Source organism: Tyto alba, unplaced genomic scaffold, assembly GCF_018691265.1.
Source record: "Tyto alba isolate M040663 unplaced genomic scaffold, T.alba_DEE_v4.0 Super-Scaffold_11, whole genome shotgun sequence".
Taxonomy (NCBI): domain Eukaryota; kingdom Metazoa; phylum Chordata; class Aves; order Strigiformes; family Tytonidae; genus Tyto; species Tyto alba.
The window spans coordinates 142,829-166,039 of record NW_024881273.1 but is presented as its reverse complement, the minus strand read 5'-3'; the positions used below and the strand labels follow the sequence as shown (position 1 = coordinate 166,039).

The 23,211-nt window shown below is 37.6% G+C and overlaps 1 protein-coding gene across 7 annotated transcripts in view; it reads left to right on the top strand.

Moving 5' to 3' along the window:
• Positions 1 to 23,211, top strand: part of RALGPS1 (Ral GEF with PH domain and SH3 binding motif 1) — a 142,228-nt gene that overhangs the window by 105,474 nt on the left and 13,543 nt on the right. For all 7 annotated transcript variants that reach the window (XM_042786610.1, XM_042786611.1, XM_042786607.1 and 4 more), the window contains 2 exons: positions 6 to 99; positions 10,574 to 10,641. In XM_042786610.1, the coding sequence (XP_042642544.1) occupies positions 6 to 99; positions 10,574 to 10,641 (162 nt within the window). The remainder of the gene's footprint in view (positions 1 to 5; positions 100 to 10,573; positions 10,642 to 23,211) is intronic.

Below are 23,211 nucleotides of genomic sequence, written 5' to 3'. Positions count from 1 at the left end.
AACAGATCATCTTACAACACTGCCCCATGTGCAAAAGTATTTGAAGTCTGTCCGTTACATTGAAGAACTTCAGAAATTTGTAGAAGATGACAATTATAAGTAAGTACTATTCTTCAGGTTTTGGGGAATTTAATGTAAAGATCGCTTGGCTGTTAGTTTCATTTAGAGCTGAACAAAAAGCCATTGGCTGAAGATATTTTGGGGTTTTTCCGATGTTCTTAATATTTCATTATGACAGCTCATAATATCAGGATGCCTGAGTATAATCCAGAATGAGAGTGTTCTTTTATGACTTTAACCAGATTTCCAAAGTGAAATATCTTTGTAAAAGTTAAAAGCAGGTGAAAATCTAGTCTTTATTTTATTATATGATGGTTGTACGCTGGGAATTTTGTTCAGGAACCTTAAAGCCATCTCCAAGAGGTTTAGGATTGACTCAATGCTATTGTAAATAATACATTAAAAACATCTTCCAATTTCAAATTACTGTTCTTAATAAGCTGGTACTTAAGATAGGAACCTGGCAATTTGGGGGGATTAAGCATGCTAAAGCAATGCTTACAAAAGAGGTGGAGAAGAGCTAACCCACACAGTGGTGTGAAACAAGCACCACTGAGCACATTGCTCAATATGTGAATGTGCTCCAGTTAAAGGAAGTCATAATCCCTGGCCAATAATTCTGAAAGAACTAGCACATTAAATCATAGGTCTAGCAGCCAAGGTTTTAAATAACCAAGGTAGATGCAATGCTATATAATTAGCTGTTGATAAACATAGTACCTCTATTTAGGTGAACAGAATTAACAATATTCAAGGCAACCAGATATTCAGTACTATGATGGTGGTATGAAAGATTTTAGAATGTTTTGGAGAGCAAGGTTGCTAATGAACTTCTTTAAAAACAGTCTTGTTACCAATTTTATTAAATACTTCTAAGAACTTTGTCTCAATTTGTGTGCAGTTAGACCATATGCTATTAAAAGAGTGTTGAAAGGGTTCATCAAAGCAGAATATGATTTGGATATCATGAAGGAAGAATCAGATGGCCTGATGACTGAAATGATGGTGACACAAATATCAAAATATTTTATATTTATTCTAACAGTAATTTATGGTGTTGATCAGTAGATGTCTGTCAGAAGTGAGATAGAGCCATGAAAAGAGAAATTCATCCCTACTCCCTATCAAATATAGTGTTTCTTTAAAAAACTAAATTGCTAATACTGCTTTAAAAGGGGCTGGTGTGACCTCATGTGGAGTATTGTATGCAATTCTGGCCATCCATGCTTAGAGTGGGTTTAAAAAAATGCTGGTGCAATCAGGTGAGTAAAGTCTGTCTTGTAACACTAGCTGTAAGGAACTAGGTTTGGCTTTAGCCTAGAAAAAGAGGAGTTTACATAATAGAATCACTTACATATAAATACAATTGGGAAAAAATAGGGACGGTAAAGAGCAATTTAATCAGAATTGTAATGGTAGCACAAGGATAAATGAATACAAAAATTTAGAAGCTAAATGTTGAAATAGGGTTCCTAACCATCAGAGTAATGGAATTCTGGAACAGCTTCTTAATCAGAGTAGTGAGACAAATAATGAAATAATTTTAAGTTGAAACTTGATAAATTAAGTGAAGGGTACCAGTTCATGTTCATGAAAAGAAAAGAGCAGATTCAGTGAATCTCAGAAGACGGTATATTACCAGTGTGGGGTCATGTATATATGAGGATAAAGAATGACCTATCCTAACCATTCTATATTTCTCTGCAATTATAGCTGATATTGCTGGCATACAGATGTAAAATCCTACTAAGACAGTTTGGGAAAAAAATGTTTCATGCTATCAGAGACAAAAAAAAAAAAAACATGTTTGACCATAGCATGAGTCAAGCGATTTGTCTTTTCTCCTCAATTTTGAACATAACTGAAGTTGGTGATAACTCTAGCTGCCAAAGCTGTTCGACATGGCTCTGGTTCAAGCCAGTACTATTCCTCAACCAAATCTGTCGATACAGATCCTTGTGATAAGCATGTATGAAACTTTGCTTTTCCTGAGAGAATAATTCTAAAAGTAAAACCATCCAAGGTATCCTTTTGGAACTTGTCTGAGTATTATCAGGACATACTTCAAATAGGGAGAGAATGTTTAAAATTTGTCCCCTTGCTTAGGGTAAACTTTGGCAAGAAAAGCTGAGCCAACTGCAGGAGTAGTTCACTGCAGAAGATTGTACTTGGCTATGGTTTGATACATTTGTGCTTTTGTGTCTGGTTGATCACAGATACTAAGAATAGTGACATTTCTGTAGGAAATTATTTGGGAAAAAAGAATGTGTTTGTATGATGTTTTCATAGCAAAACATATCTGCTTCATTGAATTAGACTTCCTGCCAGAATACTGATGATAGAATGCATATGTTTTTCCTTTTCGCAGTCTCCTGACATTGTATATGTTTCACAAATAGAGATGCATTGTGCAACAGATGCATGCTGAACATTAGCACTGCACACGGCCTTTTAAAAGGTCAGGTAGTACAAGACTTTTGTTAAGGGTAGTCTGAGATTTAAATCTCAGTGTTAAAATTTAATAAATGGTCATTATTTACTAATTTCCCACATGCTTCCATGCTTCATTAAAGTCATAATCATAGAGCAAAATTATACTATTGGTAAAGGCAAAAAATGTACTCAGTATAGGCTTTACAGCCCCTGGATTGGATTCAAGAAACTGGTCATGTTGCTTAATTTGATTTTTAGATGGAGTTTCCTGATGACGCATTCATGTTAACACTATATATACACAATAGCTTTCATGAACTGTAAAATTTTAGGAAAAATAGATTAAACAAGTAGTTTCTATAAGTGTATGATACTATAACATAATATTTGGAAAAAGCTACAAGTCATGAGTAATTCCAGTTTAAATTTTGAAATAATTTTAACTTCAGCAGCAGCCTTGCTGGAAGGTATTTGATGTATCTTAAAGATCATTTAGTACTTTTTATTTTGATTTAGTAATTTGTGAGAATATTTCAATCAAATTTAACAGTTTTCTTTCTAGACTTCACTATGGCAAAGGAAAACTGGACTGAAGTCACAGGAGGTATTAAAAAGAGGGAAAGATTTGATTCTTAGGATAGTAAAGTTGCTGCAGTTTATATATATTGGAGAACTTTGACCTTTTGCTACCATGTTTGTTTCATCAGAATAAAGCTTTAAATTAAAGTCTGTATTCATCAAAACTTATCACAACTACCCTTAAAGAGAACTCTCATTTCTCTTCCATCTTTGTATTTGATAAGTTTTTGGCTTTTGTTTTGAATATTTGATTTCACATTTTCCTCTCAGTTTTCCCTAATGGATCTTCCGTTTCATAGCGTTTTCTGGTCCCATGCCAGAAGAAACTGTAAGCCTTAAAAAGGCAAAGAGTGCTAAGTTTTTATAGTGGGAAAGAATCTCCTCTCTCTTTCCAGTGACTGCTCTTTTTGAGCCAGGGACAGCATTAGTGTACTCTGAAGAGATGTATGCTTGACCTTTGGCAGGGAGAACAAAACTATCTCAGTACCAGGCTGTCAGGCAGAGAAGCTTAGATAGTTGCCCTAAAATGTGTTGGCAGGATCCCAACACACATTTTGCCAAATGAGAACCTCCATTACACTGAAAAGGAAAATTTGGCAGCCACTTTATATAAACAAAGCTTTTCTCTACAATTTTTGTGCCAGTCCAATTGCTTGCTTTAGCTTCATGCTTGTCAGCAAGCAGGGACACTCCAGAAAACCCCTGACAATGATGTCATATCCTAAAAATAATAGATCTTTCTTGCTCAACCCATATACTGTTCTCTAAAGAAGCTGAGAAATGATAACATTTGCTAGTTACGAGACTAAGGGAGCAAAAATGGGACCTAGAGCATCAGAATTCCTTCCAGTTATACCCAAAATGTACTGCGAATCATTGTTGGATCAGAGCATCACTGGCAGCCAGTGTGCTTCAGAGATACTGTGACGCAGCTGCTGCAGAATCTTCTGCCTCCAGGAGGGTAAGAAGTGATCTGAGGAGAGTGCTTGTCCCCAGGTACGCAGTTTTTCCCTGAGCTAGACAGCACTATCCATTGTGGCACCATGCCATATCCTTTCCTAGCCTGCCATGCCTTGCAGCTGTTCCAAAACAAATTCTTTTGCTGACCTACTGGTATCATGAGGTCAGGCCTGGTATTCTCCACAGTTGGTCTAATTTGGCCTTGGTAGTCTCCAGAGTTGTTCTTTGAGTAAAACCAATTTGAAGGCTATTACTTGTATTACAGTGTTATCTGGACAGGACAATCAGGATTGGAATCCTACTCTTTAGGCTGCTATCTATATATACAATTCAGTTCTTCAGAGCATATTAGGCAAGAAACTGATATTCCAATATGCTAGTAAAATGATCTAGAGAAAACTCAGTTCAAATTTAGATTTGGATAGGCAGTATGCTGTGGGAAAGCATCCAAGAGAAAATATTAGACAATTAAAACATTATACTGACTCCCAACAATGATGGCACTGTGAAAGTGCCATATTGGTTTTGGTTTTATGGTAACAGGAACTGTATGGCAGGTGCTTAAAATATTATTACTTATAACAATCAACCTTGACCATAGTCCATCTTAAATGGCCTCCCAGGCGGCTATATTCCCTGGACTTTTTCCACCAAGAACTGTCACAGGCAGGGGTAGGGGGAAACTTTCACTGTTAGTCTGAGATTTGTAGTGCTCCAGTGGCCACGTGCGTCAATAGCTATAGTTGTGTCTTAGCTGCGTCTTCCACAGGACATTCTCAGGGACAGTGAAGCTTCCAGGAACTTTCGGACCTACTGTTTAAATCCTACACAGGCAGCCCAGAATGTTTCAGATGTCAGGACCCACTTTGCTTCATACACAAATGCTGTTCAGAAATGCCCTGAGTGACAGCTTTGCGGACTGCGCTGTTTTACTGCAGCTTAGATCTTCCTTATCTCAGGAAGGATTGATAAGTTTTATTCAGCCTTCTCATGGAGCAGCTAAATTTATTGTTCATGTAAGGCTATTCTCTGTCTTCATTCACTTGCTTAGTATTAGGAGAATTGAGTAAAAGTATCTTTATTGTCCTGGCAGTAGTTTCATCCTGTACCAGAGAGCATACTCCCATGAAACAGAACTATGTTCGAGACTGGCTACCTATTTTATTTTCTGCATTATGTTAGGTTCCTCTCTTCCTGCTTATCAGAAGGTTACTCTTAAATGAGCTATATGGCGGCACTCAGTAGCAGAGTATTATTTAAAACTAGGTTGAGGTAGAGTTCCCGCTTACTTTGCAGAGCATACCAGCCCTAACACATTCCAGAAAGTATTTGGAGTCTCAAGCTTTTTAAAAAAAATACATTGTTTCATCATCTTTTTACTGTCCAAAAACAAAGCCTTCACATAGCGTCCCTATGTCTTGTTCTTTAAAATCTTTGTCTTAATTACCAAAGGTAAATTGGTGGTTTGTTAATTCAGTAAAAAAATCTCTGCTGATTTTTTTTCCTAGAGATTTTACTTTTATTTTTTGTTTCACCTTAGATTGTTAATACTAACTCCTCAGTTTGGGAATTTCAGTTTCTAATTGGCAGTTTGAGATTGATAACTAAGATTTATTCTGTCATGTCTCTTAGCTGAACTCTTGCTGTATGATGTTGGAATGTTGAAATTTCATATGTCAGCACTAAGACTAGATTTACTCACCATGGTAAAGCAAAGATTTTTGTTTTGAAAAGAATTCCTGAAAAAAAAATAATTCTAACAGTGCTGTGATATTGGATTAATATAATGATTTATAAGATGAATTTCTGATCATCTTGGCTTGATACCCAAGTGGAAAGCAGTGATGAGTGGCTTCTTTGTTGGCGACATGGACAGTGACATTGAATGCACCCTCAGCAAGCTCACAGATGACACCGAGCTGTGCGGTGCGGTGCCACGCTGGAGGGAAGGGATGCCATCCCGAGGGACCTGGACAGGCTGGAGAGGGGCGCCCATGCAAACTTCATGAAATTCAACAAGGCCAAGTGTAAGGTCCTGCCCACGGGCCGGGGCAATCCCAAGCACAAATCCAGGCTGGGCGAGGAGTGGATGGAGAGCAGCCCTGGGGAGAAGGACTTGGGAGGATTAATGGGTAGAAAACTGACTGTGATCCAGCACCGTGCAATTGCAACCCAGAAAGCCAACTGTGTCCTGGGCTGCATCAGGAGAAGTGTGGGCAGCAGGGCCGGGGGGGGGGATTGTCCCCCTCTGCTCCACCCTGGGGAGACCCCCCTGTACTGCTGGGGCCAGCTCGGGGGCCCCCAACAGCAGAAGGACCCGGAGCTGCTCGAGCGGGGCCAGAGGAGGCCACGGAGATGCTGGGGGGGCTGGAGCAGCTCCCCTGGGGGGCCGGGCTGAGAGAGTTGGGGGGGTTCAGCCTGGAGAAGAGAAGGCTCCGGGGGGACCCTGAGAGTGGCCTCCCAGGGCTTAAAGGGGGGACGGGGGGGGGGTGGGGGTGGGTAGGACGAGGGGGGATGGGTTTAAACTGACAGAAGGTAGATTTAATTAGACGTAAGGCAGAAATTGTTCCCTGTGCGGTGGGGGGGGGAGGCGCTGGCCCAGGGCGCCCAGAGCAGCTGTGGCTGCCCCCTCCCTGGAAGGGTTCAAGGCCAGGTTGGACGGGGCTGGGAGCCCCCTGGGCTGGGGGAAGGGGGCCCTGCCCGGGGCAGGGGGTACCACTGGGGGGGCTTTGAGGGCCCTCCCAACCCAAACCATTCTATGATTCTGTGATCATATACAGGTGCAAACACAGAAAAGAAAATGTCTTTATGGTTATGAGTAGTTTATTAGGAATTCTGGAACAAAGGTAGTTTTTTACTTAAACTAGTAATATCATTCTGTGATATTGTATGTATTAGATGTACTGTCACTGTACAATGAATATTATTGGGGACAGTGAGCTGTGAGAATATAATTTGGTATGTGATGGATATGAATAATGAATGTTGGTTGTAAGGTCATCAGGTGTCAAAGTCTTCACAGACCTATTGATATTATCACACTAAGCCTCTGAGGAACCAAAGAGAATTCTGAGTCTGAGAGTGCTATCTGGGAGACATTGTTCATGCTACTGGCATAACTGTATGCACATGTAGCAAGATAAGAGCAGATGAGCATGTCTGTACATGCCTGTAACCTGTGCTTCTCAGTGGAAAATACAGTGTCAGAGGAATTGCAAAAATGAATTTGGATGATAACAAACAAGCCAAGACTGGTTGAAACTGTACTGACTGTCAGTATCTCTTTTTTGAATTAAAAATGGGTTTGATTGTTTCCAGCCTTCTGGGGGAGAGAGGAAGGAGGAGAGAAGGTAGTCCAGGAGTGACATCTCATTGTCAGAATATATTTCCTTTTCTCACAGTTTATTTTAAACATTTTGTTAAACATGTCAGCATGAGTATTTTATACTTACCAAACCTCAAATTTAGGCTCATACTTATTTGTTGTTTTAATACATCCTGTATTTTCCTAAATTGAATACCTAATTTGCACTGTTGTTATTTTTAAAACATTGCAGAATTCTGGCATTGTTGAAGTCAATGACCAAACTGTCAGAGACCTAGCAAGGGCTAAGATTCCAGTCCAAAAAACATTATCTAACTTTGCATTTTCTAGAGAGGTGACCAATGGAGAGTGATGCAATCTCATTTTATAGCACAGAAGACTCACTTGTTGCTCTGTCAGTGAACTTTTAAGTGCAGTATGCACCACAGGAGCTTTCTAGATTGTATAATGATGCCATGCCTCTTTCTAAAACCTTGTTAAAAGCACAAAGGTGTTAAGTCTTACTTTCTGCTGTTATGTCCCCCTTTTCTTCTTTAACAGAATATTTTTAAACAGAGAAATCATAAAATAAAAGCAGTTGCATGGAAGTTCATTTTACTTGCTTTTGTCAGATATTCTGGTCACTAAAGAAGGTATAAGAATGCTCATGCCTTAAATCTGATAGCAGGTCATGGCACTTCTCGTTACGTAGGTATTTGTAGGCAGTATTTCACCTTTGCTGTTTTTCAGATGTGAGTTGTACTGGGTCTTGGAGCTTGATATGTTGTAAACTAATTAAGTTGAAACAAAATGAAAAGTTGGACAAATGATTGGTGGCTTCCTCAGGTTGGTGAGGTAGTCCTGCCACAATTGCTCTGAAAAATACCTGATTCTGTAAATAATTACCTGAAATGATAGACTGGACCTGCTTAATGAGCACAATTCAGTTCATCATGCTTAATAATAAGAGTCTATTCTGTAATTATTACATACAGATTTAAATTACTTTTAGTCTAACAAAACAAGAAATTTTCAGGAGGCATGCATTACAAATCACATCATTGTAAATGGGAGAAGCTATTTGCTTGCATGGACTGAATTGCAGTCATATTTTTATTTTTTTGCAGTGGGCTTATTAGACTAATGTTTTCACAGTGACCCAATAAATTGTGGCTGTTGCCACAGGGGACTAATAAGACCGAGTAATTTATTTGATAACAGGATAAGGAAAGAGCACCAGAGATGAGTTTCTCAAAGCTGGCAGAAACTAAAACATACAGTTGTCACATGTGGGTAAGGATAGGTAACAGTTCCCTTTTACAGACAGAAATAGAAGAAAAAACTTAGCAAATGTGGAACAGTGATGGGTTAGCAGGAGAAGGGTTGTCTGCTTCTGTTTGGAGAACAGCTGTTTTATGAAATAGGTTGAAATGAGTGTTCTGTTTTGCATAACGACTTTGGTTTGTCAAATATGAGCCCAGTATAATGTATAGCTTAATACCCAAATTTCTCAATATCTGTAAATAGTACAGTTCTGCAGGAGATTCTCAAAAGATAAATTAAAAAAAAAAAAAATCAGTGCAAAAATCAAGCTCACAGCATGGGAACAATCTAATATAGTGAGGAACAGATCAGTCTTAAAAATAAACAAGGGAGTAACTACCATGCAAGGGATGAACTGGAACGTTTCTACAGGCATGGAAGATAAACTCACACACCAGGGCCCTATTTATAGGGAAGGACTTCGTTAAGTTTTTTTGCCATTTTTCCATACTGAAAAGAATTCTTATATGATTAACATTTGAATTGTGCACAGAGTAACTTTCTCATTTTTAACTGAGTAATTTTATTGTAACTTTCTGTCGTGGTTTAGGCCTGATTGGCAGCCAACCACAATGCAGCAGCTCTCTCTCCCTTCCCCTCCGGCAATGAGAAGGGACAGAGAGCCAGGCTTGGGGTTCAAGATAGGACTGGGATGGGGAAAACCCAGGACACTTTCTCATTGTTGGCTTCTAGGAGAGGCATGTTGCCACTGTGTGGTCATGGAAATCATGCTGACAAAAAGAAAAGATAGTCTGGAAAGGAATGATTCATTACCTACTTGAAATGCATTACTTTGGATAGTTAAAACAATCTGGTACTATCAGAAGAATAGAAATTCTAAAATGTGAAAAGGATCCATAGGTTTGTTCACTAACTTCACACTAAAACATAGTTGGCAGTGTTTGAATACTGTGGAGAATGGACTAGCAGGTATTCCCTATAAAACTCTGTGTACATGAAAGATAAAGTAGTTAAGGAAAATGATAGCTAAGCCATATGAGATATTTTGAAATGCTGTCATAGGTTCCTCCCCCACCCTGCCCCTTTGTATGTTTTTATCTAAAGTTAAAAAGACTTTCACTGGTGTTTGTATACAGTGGAGTACGGCAGTCTGTAGCTTAAAACCTTCACAACTTTTTTGCCTGGGTAGTGCTGTGCAATGACAGCAGTTATTACCTTTGATTTTATGCCTATTCCATTAAAATTTACTTAACACTGTAGTTGTCCATACTTTTTTGTCAAACTAGTACAGAGCAAAGGACCCATGAATGTCAAGTTAAGAGTGTGTTAACTTGAGAGGTGGCAGAAGTCACATGGAAGATCAAGACGTGATGGGGTGCTGAGACAAGGCAACAGTGAGTGCATCGTAAAACAGATGGAGAGAGGCAGAGGGGCATATAATACTATAACTTTCTTCTAATTATCTTCTTTAACTAGTAAGTGTTGGTCACTTTACCCACTTATGCTCCTTTTCTAGAAGTCATAGTAACTAATATTTCTAAATAGCTGTTTCTGAATGTACATTTCCACATGGTAACAGAATAAATTCACTTTTCATGCACAGAGGGAATAAAATGTTTGCTATTAGGTTTGTATCTAAGTTTACTAACTTTTGAGGGGTTTTCTTCAGGTAAAACTTACATGAATTCATGTTTTTACACTGATAGGGAGTATAAAATATCAATTTCCATTTCTGTTCACACAGAATTCCCTCACAGTTTTTTCCTTGGATCTAACAGGTAATGGTTTACTTTAAAAAATGCATTGCTTTGTTACATAACAAAATAAATAACTACATTTCCAACAAAGTAAAATTCCTGCTTACCACTGCCAAAATAATTACTGTCTTCAGTTTCTTTCAACTTTTATTGAGAAAACTTTTTTGTTAATTTCTCTAAAAACTTGTTTTTCCAGATTATCATTAAGAATTGAGCCAGGTAACAGCTCTCCTCGACTGGTTTCCTCCAAAGAAGATCTTGCAGGTATAAAACTTCATTTGAAAATTTGAGTAAGGAAATAACTTTAATTACAGAAATCCTCCACTGAAGTATATGGGAAACACCTTTTTTAAAGGGTTTTGGAGGAATTAATCAGTTTCAGTTACAGGCTTTTGTTGCAATTACAGAATTATCTTGTAAGGGCTGTTAGAGATTTGATCCCTTTCCATGCATATGCCCAGTTTCTGAACATCCTTGGTCCAGAACACCACTCCTCTGATAGTTGTAAAATTGCCAAGGTTGTCCATATCAATACAAGTCTCCCACTAACCTTGTTACCATATCAGAGTCTACTGCGGGACCATGATTCCCAGTACTATTTCTGTGAGCTTCATTGTCCAGAAGCCAGACCTGGTAATTCAGAGGTATTAACAGTAGCATGAGTCATCAGTAAAGATTGCTGACTTGTGTATAAACAATTGCAGTTTGAGGGATAACACGGGGTGTTAGCATTGGAACAAAAATTAGACTGTGTCAGCTTTTACAAATGCTTGCATTTTCATTATCATTTAATAACTGAAGAAGAAGGAGCACTCTTTCAGTACAAAGGAATCCATGCAATGAATAACATAGGAAATTCTCCTTTCAGGTTTCTGTGTGAACTAACACATAAATTTGAGACAATTGCATTGTGTAAAGCAGGAGGACAAAATTTGTAATAGCTTTTAGCAACATCTAAAAAGCTACAGTACTATCCATAAGTTGACCAAAACAAATCTGCTGTACCAACACAGTTTATTTCTGTGAACAGACTAAACAAACATCAGACTATGTGAAAGGTACTTGCTACTGTAGGAACCATTATCTCAAAAGCAGTTCTATTTTAATCTCTTAAACCTGGATGGCCAATTTTCTGTCTCATTATGTTAAACCATGTGTGAATGTAAAAAAACAAAGGGGTCCAAACCAATTCTGACAAGCAATTTCATCTGCCATTCAAAATGTCTTTTCTTCTCACCAAGAGAGAGAGACAAAGTGAATGAAAGAGAAAAAAGAAAGACAAAAAAGAGAAAAGACGAGAAAGACAAGAAAGAGAAAAAAGAGAGAGAAAGTGAATGAAAGAAAAAAAAGAAGATGCTAAATATGAAAGGAGAAGTACAAAAACGGGTGGTTTTCTTCCGCCTCCTAGCTCTTCATGTTGGCTGCTGTGAAATCCTTCCTAAGTGTCAAATGGCCAGGCATTTATAGGGAACCTCTTGTTTGTCTTAGGATGGTGAATGCTATTCCCAGAGTCAGATGAACATTTGACCTGGTCTTCAGTCCATACAGTTTTAAGGTAAAAGGAATAAAATCTGTAGAAATAATGATTTGGAAGAAAACATTTCTTCAGGAAGGCGATCTCCCCCTCTACCCTCCATGCTCAGTATTGTTAATTGCTGTGTATAAGGAAGTAATTCACAGGAGGATTTTTTTTTAACTAGGTAAGTTCAAAAGGAGTTCTTAACGAACACTTTCTTTGTACAGACATGTATTGGGTCTGCCTGGGATGGAGTTAACTTCCCATAACAGCCCTCATAGTGCTGTGCTTTGTGTTCGTAGCTAGAAAGGCAAGGCACCAGTGTTTTAGCTCCTGCTGAGCAGCTCTCAGAGCATCAAGGCTGTCTTTCCAAACCCACCACCCCCCAAAAAGGCCAGTAGACTGGGGGTGGGCAAGAGGCTGGGAGGGGACATAGCCAGGACAGCTGACCCAGGCTGACCAAAGATATTCCATACCATATGATGTGCTCAGCAATAAAAGCGAAGAGAAAGGCGGGGGGGGCGCATTTGTTATTAAGGTGTTTGTTTTTTGAAGCAACTGCTGCAAGTGCTGAGGCCCTTCTTCCCAGGCAGTGGCTGGACATTGCCTGCTGATGGGAAGTAGAGGATAAATGCTTTTTTGTTTTCCTTTGCTTCCACACATAGCCTTTGCTTTTCTTAAACTGCTTTTCTTAAACTACCTTTATCTTGACCCACAAGGGTTTTTTTAATCTTACTTTCAACACCCCTGTCCTGCAGAGGAGGGGGGAGTGACAGAGCGGCTTGGTGGGCACCTAGCAGCCATCCAGGGTCAAGCCACCACAACATGTAACATTTGATTTTGCTTTCGATTTTTTTTTTGCTTTTTCATACCTGAAACTTAAAACTAAGGCATAGCTTCTCATATGATTATATCTTACATATGTAAAGCAGATACACAAGTGAACTTTTTTGTTGTCTGGCTTTCACTTTGTATTGCTCATGTTTAAATGATTTGCACTAGGGTTTTTATATTAACATTTAATTAAGATGATTGTGGAAGTTCTAACTTCAGTTGTAGCAGCATAGTATGTGATTATCACCAATACTCTGTAATTCTTAATTGAAGGCTTAGATTTTATTACAGCTGTAATAGAAGACAATTAAAAATACAGTTCCAAAGTTGGAAACAAGAACTTTGAACGCTCCTGAGGCAGGCAAAGAATATGGCTTTATACTGCAGTAAGCTCAGCTGGAGTCCACAAATACTGATCAGGACAATATTCAGTAGTACCTACTCAATTTAATAGGTCGTGGTATGGTATCTGGCAGTATTTGAAGAGGGTGAACTTTCCCCTCTGAATCTGCAGTGCCCATTTATGCTCTGTAAGGTTACTTTATTCAGAGTGAGAAGTAATATGATGACAAGAAAGTCTTGAGTCATTCCTATCAGTATTTCCTTCGATAGCTTGACACACTTATGGACTGCTGTATTTCTTGCTCAGCTAGAGAGTTTTCACTTACTGCCAGTGAGACGATGAATGCCACCAGCATTTTGTAATACCCATATGAATTTTGCAGTGACCTGCACCCATGTGGCTGCAAAAATGTTACTAAAAGGGAATCTAGTGTACTTCATTGAAAAAAACAAATTCATTCCTGGAGAAGGTTAGTTAAGTAAGTTAGCATGAATTCAAATTGAAATTTTAATTTTTGAATTAAACATGAAGGCAATAATTTATTGTTTATTTCACAACATTAATCACTAGAAATATATCCATATGTTAGTGTTGAATAATTCCAAGCTAAAATACCCAAATATCAATAATGAGATATTTGACCATGGAGAATTAAAAATAGCACATTTGAAGGTATTCGAGTCAACTTTATTTGAATTCAAATTATTGTGTTCCAGGAGTAAATCATTTGCAGTCAGCAAGCTATAATGGTAAGAGATGATCTCAAAATAGTTTAGGCAGTAGTTTAATGTTCCAGTCAATAGTTTAAGGCATAGGAGTCTGAATATAGTGGTTTTAAGGTAAAATAAAGGTTCTTGGCCCGTAAGGGTAGGCATCAGCTCAGTTCTCCTGATAGTCAAAATGTTAATACGTTACTAATAGCAGTAAGTGTAGTTGAGTTCTGCATGTGACATACTGTCTTCTTAGACGTTGCCATGTGTTTTCAAATATGGAGAAAAAGCTCGATATCGTAGTAATAATTCCAAAGTCTGTAATGGATTTAAGTGAAGGTAATAGGGTCTTCTTCATGTCCTAAAATATAATTACTGGTGTTAATGATGGAAATGGATTTTTCTTCCCAGTGACTTTATCTTCTACCCAACTTCAGTGTTCTCTCTTTCAAAGGAAGATTCTAGCCAGGGACATTGTGGGTTTCTTTTTTTCCCCTTAAAATATCTTTATGAGTGTAAGGCTCAATAAAAACAGTTAAATCCTTCAGTATTTCTGTTTGCAAAGTACTGGAGAAAACCATGTGTCCATTTTCCACTTTGGTTGCCAACTGGTTTTCCAGTAAATTCGAACAGGAGGCAGACATCTGATTAAAGTGAATGTCTCGCAACAAGCTATGTTTTGTATATTAGTGGCTAAGATGGTCTCATTTAATTACCAAATGCATCTATAATTGTGAATAGTGCTTTCACAGGAAGATTTCATGCCTTCCATAACGCTGCAGAGATTCTTGTCTCCTGCAAGTAGCATTTAAAAAGCAGCTTTAAACAGTTTAATTGTATGCTTTCAGGAACTGTGATTCACACACACTTCCTTGGCAGCAACTTAAGTCTGTTCGTTCTGCCTTGCAACGGTTTGAGAAAGAGAGAGAAAGTAGCTGGAGACCTTATAGTATGCTAACTGTTCACAGTTTCCAGTTAAATTAGCTGTAAAAGACATCTGTGTTGCTGCAGTGTTGGCTAGAAGGTGCCCAGCATTTATGGTACAGCTATTAGACAGATTGTTTTGGAAGTTATAACTCAATATATTTTCCCAGAACAAAAGAAAAGATTTAATGTAATATATGGTAAATAAGTCAGTCTTCTAAGCAACTAAAGGTCCTTAGAATTTGCACACCAAATGCAGCTCAGTGTAGAAAACTTTATGTTTGTTCTTTATCATCTCAATGTTATTAGAAAAGTTCAGGGTACAGTGCTAATCAGAAAATAGAAAATGGTTACTCATTCTCTGAAATATACCATGTTTGTCCTGTCTTGGAAAGCAATATAAAAAAGATAAAATAATGTTACAATACTTACCATATCCAGAAATAGTGTCTAATACTAAGTGACTCAAAAACTGGTCCTAGTGATTCCATGATTTTTAATAAACTGCTTCATTAAAGTTAGCATTTAGAAGTCCTTTTTAGCAACAGCCAGGACTCAGCTGTGGGCAGCTCTTATTTTGGGGTTTTCATTATGCAGTAATCATGGATGGACTCTCACAACCCCCTCCTTTCCACACACACCCCGCCCTTTTTTTTTTTTTTCCAAGTAGGTCTTGGTATAATTCTTCAGAGAAGAATAAGTAGACCAGAGGTTTTAGTTACCACCCTACCAGGAATCTGGGGTAATTAATCTGAAACAGGTGTATTCTCTTTTCTGTTATTGGTGTAAAATTCAGCCCGCTGTGCTGAGTCTATTCAGCTGTGTGAGCTGCTAAATAACTTTATTATTTATTTTAATTATAAGCAGTAGATTTATCAGGTGTAAAGTACATGATATGTAGGAATTGAAAATGTAGAAACAAAAGGAAGACAGACTGGAATGTTTGCACACTTGTAACCCTCTGAATGTAAGTATACCACACTAGTGACGTCTGTACAACAGTCCCAGCATTTTAGAATAAAAAACCCCACACTGTCATTTTCCATGTAAACACTGAGTTTGATATTTAGTTTTGCCATTTGTTTTACTGGTTGCTTTGGCAACTAATAAATAGTTTGTGCTAAGTGCTTTAGCAGCCAATCATTCTGTGGAAATGAGGATTGTCTAATCCTCGTGCAAGTGGTTGGTTATTGCTTCATGTGCATAGTGTCTGCTTTTCTTACACTGTACTTAAGGTAGAAATGGAAGAACTAAGTTTTCTTCACAAAAGTTTACAGACCATCTAGAAAACTTTGATCTTTAGTTTCAAACTTACACACATTGCCAATCTCTTCCTCTGTGATAGTTTCTCTACAAATTTTTAGAACTCCTTTCAATATTTTTGAAAGAAACTAATACCAGACAGATGTGTGGGATTCACATGTTGTTGTCAACCACTAAATCCCAGCAGAATTAGTGTGCTGTGTTTTTTTAATTAACAGACCAAAGCTTTACAAAAATTGCAGAAGAATATTGTGTCAAAGCAAATACAAAATTATCAGGGAGAGAATGATCATGCTCAGTTTTTAACTTTATCACTTTCTACAACTTTTACTTCCTTACCAAACGAGTCTAATGTCCTAGTTTACTGATGCTTATTTTAACTACCAAGCTATTACTCCCTAGGAATGTTAGAACATACAGAACAGCCAGAAGACAAGGGGCTTTTCTGCTCTTTTTTTTTTTTTTTTGTGTGTGTGTGTCTCTTTCTCCAGAGCAGTCACTTGAAATAATCTCTGCAAAAAGTTATTTTTTTGATGGACTGGTTAATGTATTTTGTTGAACCCAAACTTTAGAGTTTCCCTACCGCTATGCTCTTACAATGGGTATGTCTTCACTGCCAATATAGATGTCATCCAAGATCATGCACTACCCTGCAGAGTCAGCTGCAAGAAATTCAACATTTTTGCTGGAGTGTAAGTCAGGGTTTTGCACATTCCACTGATGCAGTATAAGCAACACAAATGCTGACAATTAAATATTCCATAAAAGTAACACCTGAGATTGAAAGTATCGCTTCTATTCAGGAAGCGTGTGAAAGAAATACATGCAAGTGTGCTTACTGTGCAGTGAGAAATATGTTAGAAATATGCTTAGCTGTACCTGATCTTGATTGAGTGGCACCGACAAAAGTGCCCCAGGTTTATGGTGCACTCATCTGGTTTGCTCTTGCTGTTGTCCTTGCTAACTATATTAAACTTGTGATCTTGCCTGTACTGTAATTATATCTTTCACTACATTATTAACATATTTCTACAGTCCTACTCTTGGAGACACTAAATTGAGTACTACTGGACAAACTCCTCTAGGGCCCATTTTGTACGTTTTGACACTTCATATATTAACATCAACAAACTCCCCCTCTGTGTTCAAATCACTTAATTGGTCCCTTTCTGGCAATTACAGCAAAAAAGGTAAGCCAGGATTGAATGGGTCAAAAAGATTAAACTACTTCCTCACACGTGCACACTGGTTTTTCATAAGAGCAAGTGAGACAGGGTGAACAGAGATGTACCTGATTAAACTGTACTTGTCCATTAAGGGACACTAGTATCCTGAGATAACAACCCAGCATGATTCACCGTTAAATTATGGGAAGAAACAGTATAAGTTAATATGCTCATGTGATTGAAAGATCTCTTCTTCATAATTGTTGTTACTGATAGACATTACAAAAGATGGACATACATGTCAGTGTTTATTACCGTGCTGCAATTAATTTTGGATTAGTGGATTTTGTTAATGCAAATTTGAATGTAAAGCAAGGACTATATCAAAGGAGAACCACACTGTTATCTATTCCAAGCGTTCTTGGCACTGATAGGTGGTAACATTTGTAAAACCAAAAAAAACCTGGGCCAAACTATTCTTGTTACAGATTTGAAGAGATATATATGGGACAATAAGGGGTATGAAGAAGCATCTTCTAATAAATTGCATAATAAGTGTATTCTGGAGTTCTGTAAAGATAAAATAGGTTCTAAAAAATAGAATCTGGAAGTGAAGCAAAAGAATACCCCATAGTCCATGTCTTGCTCACTCAGTCTGTTATTTTTTCTTTGCTTGTTTAAGAAAATTGGGATGTGAGATTACTTGCACAAAGCGAATCAGTTGAGTTTGAGGGAGGAAGGAAATGTCCATATCATAACTTTTTTGATTACTAAATGAAAAAGTTTGTTATTAGATGACTTTAAGATACCTTCTGATTATTTAGGAAAGCAAACCTGCACATTTCACCTGATAATCCACTGAAGGCTGTAATAACAGAAGGATCATTGAGAAGTAGAAGGGAATCAAGAAAAAAAACCCAATCTCTAGCTGGATAAGTGGAAGATAGAAATTAAAGAAACTCGGAATGATCTGAAGGAAAATGTAAACAGCAGGATGTTCTTTACACATATTAGAATTAGAAGGCACTCAAGAAGACTGTGGTTCATCTGGACAGTCAGTGAAAGAAAAACACTTAGAGAAGGAAAGGACAGTGCAGCAAAGCCAGACAGTTTATTTGCAGCAATCTTAATCATGAGTTCTACTGAATGTTTCCCTAGACTTGGCATATTCTTCTTAAATGCGAAAAATTAAAAGAGAATGAACATTTGTGAAAGATTAAAAATATGAAGTCTGGAATAAAACAATGAATTAATCTTTTTCTTCCAATGATATCTCTAGAATTAGAAATTCTTTATTGCCAAAGTAGACAGACTAATAGTCTATATCAATTATTGTCCTTAGGGTGAAAAAAAAAAAAAAGCACTGCAGAGTAAAGTTTCCAAATCTCTTTTTATAAATGTATCTGTTTTTTTGCTGTTATATAGAGTGGAGGTGGAGATTAGAATAGGACACTAATTACAGCAACAGGGATCATGCAGCAGAAATACAAAATCCGATTTATGTTCTGTTTCCTCCCAGAGCATGGTATTAGAAATAGTTCATAGTACTTTTGAAGAAAATAATACTTTCATTCAATAATCAAAATCATCTTCCTGACCTCTGCAGCAACAGGCCTTTGCTGACTGTTTCCAAAGAGAGCAGGCACACTTACTTTTCTGACCAAAACACACTTTTTTTTGGGGGGGGGCGGAGCTGGGGTTTTTGTGGGGCTTGGAAGAGCATAGAGAGGTGTAGTCGAAGATTCTGATGTTTGTTCTTAGTTTGCACTTGTCTGAGAAACAGACATAACATACATGTCTCTTGCATGTTGTATGCATTAAAAGGCTTTAGTTGAATTGTAAAGCAAAATTCTGAAATTTACAACTGTGCTTTTACAATAGCCATCATTCTAGATTCTGTGAACAAAATTATTCTTAAGTTCCTTATTGCGTGTTTTGCAAGTAAGTCTTTCTACTTGAAAGTTTTAATTATCACCCACTGACTTTGGTTACAATGGCAACAAAACAGTAAAAATTTACAGCGAAGATTTAACTAGAGACTCTGTGGCTTGGAATGTCTTTATTAAGTTTCAGAAACAGAGCTGGTAAGTATCAGTTTTACTTCTTAGCTGCTCACCAAAAAATAGTAAATAGTTGAGACTGTTTTGCCTTCCTGAAAAATCACTCAGTTTTTCATTATATAATATGCAAATCGTTTTCAGTTTTCTGTTTGGATGCCCAGTATTGGTTTATTGATAGATTTTTAATAGGGAAAAATTGTGAACTGTAACTCCTTCACCCTGTTGCTTTTTTTAAAAACTCTGGAGACTGTAAACGTTCACATGTTCTACTGAAGGATTGCAAAAGTAACATTCATTTATAACATTTGAAGGATTATTCATGGAAAAATTATGCAAAGGAAAAAACAGTGAGATCCTTTGGGATATGTGTAAACTTTTCCAAATGTTCTTGCCACAGATCTCTGAACAGCACTCAGCTCACTCTGATGAAGTTGTCTCACGTTCCCTAACACAAACAAATTTTTAATAATGTTTTAATATTTTTATATATTATTTTTGTGCATGTCAGCATAGTCTTGAAAATGATGCTGAGAAATAATGAAAACCAAACTAACCCTAGTTCATGCCAACTGACTTGGAAAATCCTACTAAGAGTGCTTTGTCTCCATGAAAGGCAAAATAACAGAATAGCCATCATGGTAACAGTATGCACTAGGAGTGGAGCCAGGAGAGTAAAGAGAAGAGTTAGCAGTAGCAGATGACTTCACTTATTGGAAAAAAAGGGGCAAAATAACTCAATCTCAAATGAATTTAAATATTGGGATTTTGTTATCAGCAGTATCAGGCATATCTTCCCCAGCTAATTGCTCAGCAGTCTGGTATGTCCATAAACATCCCTTGGTCTGTGCAGTTTTCATCAGTATCTCACCACTTACCCTCTTTGGCATCCTTCTTGGTACAGGCTCTCTTATCTCTTACCCCTTTACAGAAATTAGGTCATCTCCCGTGTCCCTTAACTCATGTTGACACCCTCTGCACCCGAGACTTCTTGCTGAACTGAGTGTACCCTGCAACACAGGTCCTGTCTAACAAGAACTGTGAACTTCACAGTTCTTCACAGAAATTTGGCAGCAGAGCAGATAGAAAGACTTTGTAGAGGTTTTTAAGCTCAGATTCTTTCTACCTTAGCACAGGGTTAACAGAGCCAAACTGTATATATTTCTTTCTCTTGCCTTAGAGATGTGGAAGATGCAGAACTACACAGAAAATGGCCACTCCAGATAAGAGTAATAACAACACAGCTGATATTTCTGTCTTCTTATCGCACAAAGCATTCTGTTTTCTGTCATCAGGATCTTCGCTAAAGACACCCAACTATGAATGCGAATAAGCCTATTACCTCCTTTCACAGGACTGATGAAAGCAATTGTGATTGCTATGTGTAATAGCAAGGAAGCCAGGCTGGGACTGTTGGCTTAAGTTGTAATATTCCTATACTGATTTCCACAAATGCTGTCACCCTTGACACATCTCACATTAGCCAGGCAGTATTTTACCTGAACTGAAGTCTGATTCTGTAATCTTATTTTCAATTTGAGATATGCAGTCCTTTTAGACATATTACAGCATTTGTTTCAGAGGGGTTTTTTGTAACAAACTTTTTCAGTTCTGAAGCTGTCCAAGTAATAAAAGCTCTTCCTAAAGTCACTTTATAATGACCAATATTTAAATATTATTGTGTTGTATTCATATTAGTGCAAATTTCACTCCATGCTTCCTAAATGGGAGTCTAATTTTCAAAAGAAGAGAGTGTAGAATGAAAACTCTCAAAGTATTTTTGTTGGTAGACAACCTGTCTTAGTTTTTGTAGGTTTTGATAGCAGTAACATTTGAACCTATAAAGACTTTAAAATACCTGGAGTCAAATCCAGCTGACTTCGATTTTGTAATGGCTCGATTGTGTCAGCACAAGACTTGTTATTTTACGGTTCTTTCTCTAGATAATGTAGTTTTGGTGCAGACCAAAATGTAGTTTTGGTGTAGTTTTGGTGTAGTTTTGGAACATTGTCTTAGAATCAGTTTAGTTGAACAGTCTTACTGCTTTCAGCTCTGTGTTCCTCTGAGGTGAGAAACTTAAATCTTTAAACTCTTATGTATTAGCAAATGTAATAGTTATTTTGACATAGGTAATAGTGTCTGTGTGAAAAGGCACTGCACCATACTCATTTAGGGCTGTGTCTTGAGATTGCTACTCTTTCACAAGCTGTAGTTTCAACAGTTTGTTAAACATAATGCTTCAGTAGCTCTCAGTGAACTATAATGTAATCCACTTAAAATAACTTAATGTAAATCAGGATTTAGAACTGGCACCAGAGAGAAAGAACTGAATGACACAACAGGAAGCAATAGAAAACTGAATCAACCCTGCAGCCAGATTAAGGGACAAGTAGTGAGTTAATGCATTGCAAGGTGTGATGGTGACCTCAGAGTGGCCATACTAATGCTGAAGTTTATGCCGAGTTTCAGACTAAACTCTTGCTGATACACGCTCATAATTTTCAGAAAAATCTCTTTCAGCTGCCACTAACTTCATACTGGGTCTCAGATCAAATGTATTTTAAGCTTTTGAGCAGGTAGTAAACACCTCAGTAGTCCTAACTATTTTACTATTCACAAGTTGAAAAATACCTGATGGAAAAGCACTGCAAACAAAGCATGTAGAGAGAACTCCTTTTTGTGAACCTAGTTCATCAGAAGGGCTGAAGATTTTAAAATAAAAGAACTTGTAATCATTTCTGAAACTTATGAATGCATTTAGTTTGTCTCTGCATAAATTTTAAGAATTAATAATGAAAAATAGTGGTAAAATACTTTAGTGTACTATATGTTCTTGTTCGTAATGCAACAGACAAGATTTTCAGACCTAATGGTGAAATAGGAATCCAAGCAGTTTTTACACTAAACAAGTCACCATTTGATTGTGCTCAGATTCATACTTTTTATATGCTAACATGTGCTTATCCTCTATGTCAGAAGAGGAAGATGAACCCTATTGTCTTCAGGGAAGAAGCTTCCAATGTCGTCTTACAGCCCAAATGCAACAAAATTTTAATTGCAAATGCAGCAGAACATTGTACTCAGCCCTCTTCCAGCATCCCAGGCGAATGGTTCTGATTGAATCCATGGATCAAGTAATGATTAAAAATGTGGCTTTTTTTAAAACTGCATTGTGGCCTTTAAGTATAAAACCATCTCTGAAGCCACGTATGCCAGTGACTCATGCTAGTGGTGTCATGTTTCACAAATTCTCAATTGTGTGATGGTAGCAAAGATAGGCAGGCAAAAATGCTGTCCTATTATAGTGATAAGGTAGAAAACAGGATTGCAGACTTTTCTCTTTGTTCTCCCATTAAATTGATGATCTGATGAATGATATTACTGAAGGTTCCTCTAATGAATTCGTTTCCTCTCTTGCTAGAAGCAGTTTCCTCTTTCTGCTTGTCTTCAGACTCCTTTCATTGTTAATTAAACAGCATAGAGAACAGTTTGCTCAAATGTGCATAACACTGTGTGGATGAGAGTCTTCCCCTTACTGCTATGGAAAAACTTTTAAAATTCTTCATCGTAACGATCCAGCTCATAGTGAAATTCCTGAGTCTGGGCTATGGGGAAATAAGAATCCAAGTAATTCGGAATTAATTCCTGTATTTCATACAACTTGATATAAGTCTATATTGCAGAGTGGGTATGGACAGTAAAGCATCTTGCATCTATTTGTATTATTTTTTGCCTCTTACTAGGACAAATTCATTACTGGTTTTCCTGTTTCTACTTGTGTCTCATGAATCCTCGGTTCAAGGCAGAAGAAATTGATGAATAACTTCTGTGCGTGGGGAGAGATGGAGTAGCCTATATAACAGATAGAATCATAGAGTATCTTAAATTGGAAGGAACCCATAAGCATCATTGAGTCCAACTCCTGGCTCCTTGCAGGACTGCCTGAAACTAAATTATATTACTGAGAGCGTTGTCCAGACACTGCTTGTACTCTGGCAGGCTTGGTGCCTTGACCGTTTGC